Here is an 11,242-nt window from a genome sequence, read left to right as displayed (position 1 = left end):
TTAAATTTTTTTAACAGTTGAATTATTTTTAATGTTTTACTTGAAATAAATATAAGATTATTTTACTCATTGGAGATTCTGAAGAAGCCCAACTTCCTCTTTTAAGGCAGGCGTGAGCCCAAACCAAGAACTCCACCATTCCCATTGCCGTCATGAAACGACATCGTTAAGAATGAAACACTGATGTCAAAAGCCCAGCAAAAACCCTAGCTATCGATTCGCAGAGAGAAAGAAGCAAGAACGATCCCATGGGGAGGTCGAGAAGGAAATACAAGCAATCTCGTGCGAAGGTGCAGGTGGGTCTCCCGAGAAAAAACCCTCACGTCTTCAAGCCATCCTTCACTCTCCCTCCAAAGCTCCGCTCCCTCGTCGAGGTCGAGGATGCCCACTCCAAGTGGGACGACAAGGCCAGCGTCATCCAGAACTACAAGTCCTTCGGCGTCGTTTCTAACCCCAACTTCCTCGGCGTCCGTTCTCGTACTTCTCATATCGTCGAGAGCGATTCCCTTCAAGTCCCTGATCCTCCGCCTTCCGATAAATCCGCCGATGAGCTCGAACCAATTGACTCCGGCAGCGATCTGGAAGAAGATGGTCAGTTTTGCCCCCTCTCACTTCTCTACTGTTCCCGCCTTTCAATTTTGAGGTCTGTTTAGGTTTGAGTATTTGGGTAAAAAAAGAAAAAAAACCCATGAATTCAATATGATTATGAAACCATAAGTTTTTGGCAATTGCTTGTAGAAATTTCGCTTTATAAAACTTTTATTATCCTTTGAGGACTAATGATGCAAAAAAAACTAGAAGGTTGCATTACTTTTATGCCTGTTTCTCTCTCGGACTGTTTTGTTGACATGCTGTATCTTTGTCTTCATAGACTTAAAAACAGCACTAGGGAAGAAGCGAAGAGATGGAAAAAGCACACATTTACAGCCATTGACCACTATGCAACGTCATCATATTGGCAGGCTGATTGAGAAATATGGCGATGACTACCAGGTTGGATGGTGTTTCTTTCCTATATTTGATGTCGTAATAGTAATTGTTATGATGGTAGTCTTGCTTATCGATGCTTTTATTTTTCCAGGCAATGTTCATGGATACAAAACTAAACAAGATGCAGCATTCGGTCGCAACTCTGGAGAAATTATGCAAGAGATATCATATGTTTGGAGATAAAAATCCTTTGATATTACCCAGCTGAGAATGTCTTGTTTTGTATCATGCCAATCTCTCAGGACTCCGGAGATTGCAAAAGTAAAAAATAAAATATAAAAAAGAGAGGATAGTCTTGCCCTTTACTTCATTTCTAGTTCGAAGTTGTATGGATCGGCAGTGATCCTTGTAGCCTCCCCTCCCTCAAATTTCAATTTGGATCATTGTATTCTCAACTTGGCAAGGAAGTAAAATTACTGATTTTTTATTTGAAGGGTTCGTTGGTAGCCTGCCCTGCTTTGACTTCGTAAGCGCATATCTATCGAGTTGTTAGCTGAGGTGAAATTGGTGAACCTCCAAATTCAATTGGAAAGGAATGTGAAAACGATCCAAATAACATCCATTGAAATCCCAAGTTCTCAATTTCTCATTTCCCGATTCCAATTGTGAGGGAATCCGCAGATTCATTGCATCTCATAGCGAATAGTCTCATGTCGACAAACATTCAGAAACTGCAAGCAGATATACGTCATGCCAATAGCTTAGACAGCTGGTATTAAATGTTCATTCGAAAGATATGTAGATTTACAATAGGAAATAGAACACTTGGAATACATGCGACTAAAAATAAAAACATCTTCAGATTTACACCCGGAAAGAATCAACTGCCTAATCATGCGCCAATGAATGCCCTACACTGGGATTCCCAGTGTTCCTTTGCCTGCCGAACTCTCTCCACTCTTTCTGTCTTAAGTCGCTGCTCCCAGTGTTCATGACAGCTGTTCAAAAAATGCAACATCCGAGTAAGAACCTGGAAATGGGTTCAAAAGCACTAGTAGAGGGGCAACACATAATGATACATATTCATTTGTCACTCTTCCCACACGCAACTTCCCCCTCCCACAGATAATTTGAGAAAATATGAAACAAGGAACCTAGTTAAGAAACCATTGTTCTGATTAAAGAAAGAAGGGGGTGAATGAATAAAGCTAGAGGAACATACCTTCTCCTTAATAATATACTAAGCTCATCCAAATGCACAGCACCTTCATAAACTCCTGCCTGAAGTCAGAACAAAGATAAATTACAAAAATGAAGAATAATTACTTCTGATGGTAACAATGTTGAACATGCTTCTCAAGGTTCAGGGTGCTAATTGCTGCTCAGTGCGTAATCAATACAAAGAGAAGATATACTTGTCAGTTGTCACTCAAGAAACTTGGGAATGGGGATGCCAACAGAGAGGAGATTTGATCCTAGTTATTTCCAATACCTGTGAATGGCATATGAGTAAACTAGCAGAAGTATGACACGGCCACGCACGCAGGTGCTTTCTAAACATACTCACAAGAATCTTTTTTCATCTCAAATGACAAGAAAGAGGTAGAGGGGCTATGGAAACCACACTATTAGTTCATTTATTATAGATTGTACAATCACATACAGAAACTTTGGCTTAGAGTGGTAGTGTTAACGTCAGCTTCAGATACTGCTCAGAAATTGTAATAAATTCTTGATGGACACTAGTTGTTCTAGCATCATATGTGATTACAGAATAAATACAGCTTTAGTCTACACAAAACCGTTCACTTTATGAGATTGGAATACATCTATGCATTAGACTACATGCTACTCCGTTATGAAAAGAGCAGTGAACAAAGACAGAAAGGAAAGTTAGAGCAGAAACTAATTATGGGACGTAGACACTCACCTCTCGACATAGAGGACATTTTTCTTTTCGCTCCGCTGCTTTTAGTCTGTCAACAATAGTCACGGAAGCAGCCGAACAAGCACACATGTAGCAGAATATATGCCCACAAGTGAGGCATACTGGATCAAATACTGTATCCTGTTACATTGACGAAGAAAAAGAAATGCCTTGAATCAGTGAAGAGAGCTATGAAGCAGCCAAATAAGAAAATTTCTTACTCTTAAATTCTCCTTTAACTTTTATGGATGTTGTTGAAATGCCAAGAAAATGCTCTCCATATATTTCTAGATAGCATTCCATTATGATTTAATGATTTTGATGTTGAAGGGTTTAATATTTCAAAGTCCAACTAAAATCCAGAATCCTATATCATGGAGCAAAAACATTAGATCTCTTTTTTAAAACCAAAGCTCTATACCTTAGCCTGAATGTGTGTAAAAACTACAAATAGCGACTACTTAGTTTAGCAAGTTTCATAATGTAAAATGTTTCTATACTGTTTATTTTCCTCTAGTAATACCTTTTTTGACAAATCTTTCAGCTAGAAAACTGTAAGATCATACTCTAAAACTCACTTCTGTAATTCCCCGTGATGTGCTTTTCTAAACTTTGTTTGGGAGCAAATTATTTTGGTGATTAATAGAGAGATGGTACACAAAGTGTCCAGCTATAAGAGCTGAAATCTTTCTACTTACCAAACATATAGAGCAAGTCAACTCAATATCAAGCTTGACAGAATCAAAGAGTTCACAAGACAGGGATGGTTTGCCATCATTAACTGTAAGGTGGCAGCCCTCAAACAATGCAGGCGTCTTCCCTGATTTGACCTTGGTTTCCCTCAAATTGATATGGAAAGCCATAAGCTCACATAACCATGGTGATTGAAGGATTTCCATGTGCATACTCTGTGCTTGTGACCTGAACGCCTGTCCTTGTTTCGAGTAATGAACCTGCATTCCATTTGAAAGCACATAACCTTAAGCAGAACTAGAATAGAATCTTTTCCACCACACCGGATTACAGTAAAAGTGCACATTCTCCACAGTAAAAAAAACATACCTTATCATATTTCTTCAGTATTTTCCGAATTGCAATAGCATTAATCAATGCATAGTTAACCAGGTCCTTCCCTTCTTCAATCAAGGCAACATGGCTTCCTTGCAGCTTGCCTTTGAACCAAATGAAGTACTTCCTGAAGCCAGAAGCCAGATGTAGCTCAAGCAATTTCTGTGCACGCTCATTGAAGCAGCCTACTACATCAGACATTTCCTTTAGAAGGGAAGGGAAGAAGGTCCCGTCGCACACTGCAAATTAATTTCCATTAGGGAGTAGGTCATAAGTATAGACAGATGAGAACAAAAGGTTTAAATAACATTACGAAACAGTATCACAGACATACATGCGTAAGATTCAAGTAACAACTTATTTTTTGTTCAATATCACTATATCAGATTATAGACAAAGCAGATAAACCAGAAATGAATAGCTTCTGCAGGGCTAAGAACCTTTCTTCTTTGCATTTTTCTTTCCCCTAAGGACTCCACTTTCAAATCACCAAATTTAAAGCGCAAAGAAATATCCAGATCAAAAAAAGAAGGAAAAATCAAGAAGGGAATAACAAAAGATAACAAGTATCACACTGGAAAAGATAAAGATGACATGGTACTGTCATGAACCTGTTTATTTTGTCTAACAAATCAGTTGCTACTTACCACCATTAACTCCAACCATGGTATAACTGCTAATAACATAGCGTTGTCAAGGACTTAAGGCTGCATCTTCTCCAAAGAATCAATTTATATTGCTTAAATCATGGGTAGCTGTCACTATAACCCACAAGAAAACATGCAAATATATTAAAGAGCACATAAATATAACTAAGGCCGGCCGCCATTATCACCTTCTGGATTGAAGCACCGCAAAAGGAAACAAGAACGAAAAGAACCCGAAAAACAATTAGGAATATTTAACCAGAAAAATCATCCAAAAAAGGAAAGGAAAAAAAAGATGTTCCATAAACACTTTTGTCTCATACCTGGGCAATGCTGGGGACAAGTTTGGATGGCAAGAACCCCATTAACGTCTTTCTTGGATTGAAAATCCCTCCTACACTTCTTCAAAATCTTCTTAAGCTTTTTGAAACCAACCCCAGGTAGTTTCTTCTCTTGTCCTTGCATGTACTCCTGATATTTCTTGCAGAACTTCATCGGTTAATTATAATTATCCTTGAAAAACCAATACCAGTACAAATTGTTGCCGCTGGTTATTTCAATCGACTAACATAGATAGAAAGAAGAAGTCTGCAACGCCAATCTAAGGAGACATGAAACTGATGATTGAGCAGTTTTAGTTTCTATCTGATCTTTTGGCAGCTTTTTCTGTCTCTCTTTTCTTTTAAAATGCAAAGAGAGAGTAACGAATTGGCAAAGGTATTTAATGGGCAGCAGGGGATGGTGACACAGTGTGAATATGACGGGGGAAATAGTCAACTTTCTCGGAAATCTCTCGATTACTTCAAACGAACGTTTCGTTTCGTACCGCGTAGATAATCAAGTGCCATGACACTTCGTTTTTACCAATTTCGCTAATACGATATAAATCCTTACGCCCTTTCGCCGGCAGAGCTGATAAAATTAACTCAAATTAAATAATTCTTTTTGAAAATTTAAGCTTGAACTCAATCGTATTTAATTTAATTAAAAAAATTAAAAATTTAAATCAATAAAGACCTTGATTCAAAACGATCTCAACTTAAAATTAATTAAACGGCTCGTTTATCATTTCATTTAGTTATTCTTCCAATTAATCCATATACATTTTTGGAAACCTTTATTGCCCTTATCATAATCATTGTCCCTTTTTCTAAAATCACCATTCGTTTCAATCTATCATGCTCTGTAACTTGTCACATGGTTCATGCTTAAAAGGCCTTTATCAATCATCAATGGCGTAATTTTGACATCATATTTCTCAGCAAAAACTTTTAATTAAAAGTATTATCTTCTTTAATTATTTAACCTCCACAATTGAATAATCAATGTTTTAAATTCGTTTAAGTACGCCCTTAAGCATGTTCCTCCCTTCATTTTCAACAGATATAATTTTTTTTATCAAACATTATTTATTTGTGATGAATTTTAACATATAAATTTATTTTAATTTATCATAAACTCTTTACGAAGATTTTTTATTCAATACATCATATTTAATTTTAAGAGTAAGAGATCAAACAAATGGTACTTACCTCTTTTGTCTAGCACTTCAATGATAGTACTTTGTCATTCGTTTGTTATGAAAAATTCCAATCAAGCAAATAGAAGAAAATATCCAAATATTTAAAACACACAGATTTTCCTTATGGAAAGATTTCACAATTTCACTAGCAAACTCTCAATATTACAATTATCAATATTTCTCAACCTCATGTACCCAAAATTCATTACCCGAGAGTTCTCTCTCACTCAAACAACACACATAATCAAAACATAAACATATATTTCTGAGTAATCAACCCCACTCCCAAAATTAATTAATTTACTGAGGTAAATTAGAGTAAGAAAAGCCCAACATGATGTAGCCAATAATTTTAAAGAAAGAAACCAACTATAAATAACTCGGTTAGTGTAATTAGTTAAAAATCCAAAATATTTATAAAAAAACATGAAAATTTGAAAACTTTATGCACATGTATTGCTCAGTGGTTAGATATATTATTAATATACTTTTGAAGCAATTGCTCTCTTATTTAGAAATTAAATTGCTTTTATTTATGCTAACAAAAAAGAAAACTAACTTATATATACAAATATATCAATAGCATTATTATTATTTTCCTATAATAAAAAGTTGTTAATTAATGAATGAGAATACTAGCAAGCAAAATTTACTACTAACGACAAGAATTACACAATCATGTTATCTATTTTAAGTCACGTGACTTGGCAAATGAGCAGCTGGTCATAAAGCTAACTTTACCCAGTAAGTCAATAAAGTGATTGAATTATTTAAGGAAGCTTAGCGCTCTTTAACTGTGGGTTAAGAGTTGAGCAGAAACGTGCACAAGTTCCTCTTTTGGCATTGCTGGCAAACTTCCTTAAATAGTAATTACTGAGCGCTTTCATGCTCCAGTGAGTATTGGCTGGTTATGCTTGTACTGTTCGGGCAACCTTTTTCTTGTATTCGAAAACAAGGAAGAGGAAAAGAGGAAGAAAGCGAGTTTGTTGTCCAAATAACAACTAATTGTCAACGTGAAAATGCAACCACAATTGATTGTAAAAGTTTTTTTAAATTTTTAAAATTATTACTTAAAATAAAAAATCATGATATTTATATATATAAGCGCGTGTGATTTACCTAATCTTATATTGCTGAATCGATAATAGATTCACAGATAGAAGAAGCTGATTGGTATTGGTATTGGTATTGATAAGAAGGGCAGATTCTGAGTAAAGTTGAACCGGAAACAAAAATCATGTGAAATGCTACGTCAGTTTCTATTAGCAATCCAGTCATGGTCACCGCCGGGATGAGGACTACTCAGCCACCTCAGTAACATCAATACTAGAGGGCGGGACCAAACCATAGACTGTCTGAATCCACGGATGTCTCAGGCCAACCCCTTTTTCCTCCATAAAATTTGAAAATATCACATAAAGAAAATTGGCAAGACTAAAATTAGAAAATAGTCACCAAAGACTTTCAGCAGAAAGTCACCAAATCTTTCAGCAGAAAGTCACCAAATCTTTCTTTTCCTCCGTGCCTTTTGGTTGGGGAAATTGCGGGGTCCAGTCCGTCCCATTCGAAATCTTGTCTTTGCATAAAGTCCCCAAGGGCTAAAGGCAAGTGTCCACTGCTTTTCCAAGTGGAAATGCGTTATCCGCCCACGAGATTGGGTGAAAGTTTCTCTCTCGTGGGGCACACACCCCAAAGCCACAGAAACAGAAGTAGCCGACAATACCCCTTGGTTATTCTCAAAATTGCTTAGGAGCCATAGGCCAAAGCTAAAACAACGCCGCAGACGGAAAGGGACGTGAAGATAATCTCAAGAAAGATGGCCTGTCGTCTACAAATACAATGGTTCCGCCCATGGAATTCTCTGCTGCCTTTCAGCCTTTGAGTGATTAAGATCTGCTTGAAAACTTTACGTGTTGCAAACAGTCATGAACTCCTGATCCTTGCTTTTTTGCTCATGTTTATCTTAACTACAGATAAGCAGCTCTTGGTAGTTCAATTTCCTTCACTTCTCTCGCCTGAATAATTTGACTTTGTAATCGCTTTTCATGTTTGTTTGTGTACGCACACATTCTTGATAAAACAAATAATCAATCCTGTTAATTAACTGAGTTTGAGTTTCCCAATAATGCCTAAAACTTTTGATTTCCCAAATTAGTTAGTACTAAGCTTTATCCAAGGAAACCACCCAAATTTCGTGCTATAATTATTCCAATAATCTTGAGAATTCACACCCTTAATTTTATCATTTGTTTCTTAAAAAAAAAAAGGAGAATTCACTTCATCTGTAACTCTTTCATATGCTCTTATTTAATTATTGGTGGTTCATTGTTGGGTGTATTGAGTTTCCCTCTGGATATGGCCCACGCAATTGTAACAACCGACCATGACACATATGATTACTAACTCAAACCCTTATAAAAGACGGATGCATGCTTGATCTCAACTTATTAAATTGTAGATGAAGGTATGGGCAATATTATAAATTGGTTGTCTTAATACCCCTAATAATTAATTATTCACATTAATAAAAATTAATTAAAAATTCAAATTCAACTTATTAATGTAAGTTCTTTTGTCTCAATTCAAACAAAAAAAAAAAAGATAAAATTGTATATAAGTATTACGTAACAAGATAAAAAAAAAGAATTTTCATAAAAAGACTGATATTCGTTATCACCTCCAAATTTCCAATATAAAGAAGTTGATAAAACTTTAATTTAACCGTGTTTCTATCCAATCATGTCTAAAGATCATTGTGTGAATTATTAGCTTTGTATATAGCGTGACGTATCGGTTAATTAAGAGATAAGTGGCTGGCCAATCAATTGTACAGTATTTGCCAAAACTTCAAATCAAATAGACTTGGTCTGAGAGTGGTCATGATGTTTGTACAATTCCATACTCGCTTTTTCCCAATTTGTTTTCTGAGTTTTTACTGTTTGGAGAATGATCTCGGTATGGATGCAAAATGTCCGAATTTTTGGCACAAAACTGGTGCGGGTGTATATACAAGTTTGACTCGGGGATCTAGGTAGATGGATGGTCGTGAATCCATTCAAAGTCTATTTTGAGCAATTTCTCATCATTATGACTTAAAAAATTTTCAGTAGTAACAGCCTTTTTTACCTTATGAAGCGTCCGAAAGGACGCATAATTTGAGTGGAAGAGCCACTAGGTATTGTCGGCTACTCAATTGCAATTCAATGCTTTGTTCAATTTTCAATGTGAGAATAGCAACACATTTTATTTCAAGTCTAATCTTGTAGTTGCAGCACCTAATACTACAAAAGTTTCAGACCCATAGTCACTGTGAAAGAATCAAGATTTCGTATCTAAAAGATAAATAAAAAATGAATTGACAGTAAAACAATGAAATTTAAAAAATAATTATGTTACAATAAATTTTATTTAATTTCTAAATTCATTAAAATTAATTATTAATTAATTACTGTTAAACATCTCATCAAACAAAAAGATTATAATAAATACAAACTTCTAAAATTTTAAAAAATATAAAACTATATTATGAAATTTTAAATTTTTTTTTTTGAAATGGGGCAAGGACCCTTACTAGCCTCCCATTCTCTCTGTTAGTACAAGGCCAGATTCCTAATCTACCACACTTGATTTAAAAGTGTTATTTTAGATAGTAATGCAATTCTTCATTTGTTTGCTTGTGATCCCTTTACAAATTTTGTAGTGGTAATGAGAAACAATGATCTAAATCAGTTCAATTCACTCAAGATCTTCAAAGACAATGATAACTCAAGATTATAACTCCCACGGTAATACTAATGGTTAGGATTACAAGCCCTCAAGGATCAAGTTGATACTAATCACAAGCTTTACACGAAGAGGTAGCGTATGAAGATTTTCAAATTATCCTCAAATAATTCAAGCGTCCAATGAAGATTTTGTTTTCAAGGAATTAATTATTTGTCTTTGATCACTTTGTTATGTATTTAATATTGAATTACGGAACATGTGACTAAATATGAACAGTCAGCAAACTTTAGCTAATAAAACGTATTAGCTAATAACAATATATAAACTTTTATATTATGAGCATGTTTGGCCTGATTCTTTTTAGTTTAAAATCTATTATCAAGCTTTTATGAAAAATAATAACTTTTAAAATTAGGTTTAAATTATTTGTTAAATTTACTTTTTATAAGTTTTTTTTATAGAAAAACTATTTAGCAAAACGACTTATATAAACTTTAATTTTGATTAAAATTACTATAAAAGGTATTTAATAAATCAAGAGAAAAAATTTGAATCAAATAAAAAAAGATGAATGTGAAAAAAATATTATTATTTTTATAATATTATGAATTGCTGAAAGATAAAAGAATAATATAAAAAAATATTTGTTGTCATTTTTTAAAGATTAATTTGAAATTTATGACTTTTGGAGTTAAATAAAATAAACATTACATATAAGGAAGAAAACTCAATGTGGTATTAATAATGAATCCAATTGGGTTAGAAAAATCACGTTTAGTCCATTTATTTGACAACCTATTTTCCTATTGGAATCATCAACACTTATTCCATGCATCTACCAAGGTCTTGATGCCTTCACTACTAAAGTTTCTTTTCATGAATAAAAAGGTTTTAGCTTATATATATATATATATATATTATTTTTTAATGAGTTATTTATTTTGTTAAAAAATACAACATAGGGATTCTGCAATTCCTGTTACTAAAGGAATTAAAGTCTATTTCAATTTTTTTGCAGTGTATCCTATTGTTATATCTAAAAAAAATTCTTTAAAACTAAATGACTACAAACAAGTGCAAATATTGACTTTTTAATTTTTATTTAATTTATCTCAATAATTATTGACATAGTTGACTAATTATTTCAATTATAATCAACAAATATTATATATACCAGAAAGAAGTTAAGAACAAATAAATATCACATAATTGTCATATCAAACAATAAATTGACTAATATCAAACAATAAAGAGAGTTTTCAAAAAAATGATAAAAAATAAAATAAAATAAAAAATATTTGAATATAATTTTAAATTTTAAATTTTTTTCTTAATTTTTGTAAAAATAACAAAAGTCGATGATTTACAAAAAAAGGAAAGAGAAGAGGGAGATCGATAGGGAGATGAGAGGTAATGTTTGAG

General features: G+C 33.9%; 2 protein-coding genes across 4 annotated transcripts; one reads left to right on the top strand and one right to left on the bottom strand.

Moving 5' to 3' along the window:
* Positions 1-138: 138 nt before the first annotated feature.
* On the top strand, positions 139-1,423 carry LOC110413520 (nucleolar-like protein). Its single transcript, XM_021424366.2, has 3 exons — positions 139-591; positions 872-993; positions 1,082-1,423. Exons 1-3 carry the CDS (start codon positions 249-251, stop codon positions 1,196-1,198), a joined length of 582 nt encoding a protein of 193 aa, XP_021280041.1. The 5' UTR covers positions 139-248; the 3' UTR covers positions 1,199-1,423.
* A 251-nt stretch (positions 1,424-1,674) lies between these two features.
* NLA (SPX (SYG1/Pho81/XPR1) domain-containing protein) lies at positions 1,675-5,276 on the bottom strand. Of its 3 annotated transcripts, XM_021424365.2 has the most exons (7): positions 4,896-5,037; positions 4,573-4,686; positions 3,920-4,164; positions 3,556-3,810; positions 2,861-2,998; positions 2,153-2,211; positions 1,675-1,928 (listed from the first exon to the last, which is right to left on the bottom strand). In XM_021424365.2, the coding sequence occupies exons 2-7, from the start codon at positions 4,589-4,591 to the stop codon at positions 1,823-1,825; spliced, it is 822 nt and encodes a 273-aa protein (XP_021280040.1). In that variant the 5' UTR covers positions 4,592-4,686; positions 4,896-5,037; the 3' UTR covers positions 1,675-1,822. The 3 variants fall into 3 exon arrangements, with proteins under 3 accessions (XP_021280040.1, XP_021280037.1, XP_021280039.1); XM_021424362.2 differs by lacking the exon at positions 4,573-4,686 and having other exon boundaries at positions 4,896-5,276; XM_021424364.2 differs by lacking the exon at positions 4,896-5,037 and having other exon boundaries at positions 4,573-4,889.
* Between the last annotated feature and the right edge of the window lie 5,966 nt (positions 5,277-11,242).

This window comes from Theobroma umbraticum, unplaced genomic scaffold (assembly GCF_002168275.2).
Source record: "Theobroma umbraticum cultivar Fairchild unplaced genomic scaffold, ASM216827v3 scaffold_4.1, whole genome shotgun sequence".
NCBI lineage: Eukaryota > Viridiplantae > Streptophyta > Magnoliopsida > Malvales > Malvaceae > Theobroma > Theobroma umbraticum.
Note: the sequence above shows the minus strand (reverse complement) of the source record. Positions and strands in the feature narration are given on the sequence as shown.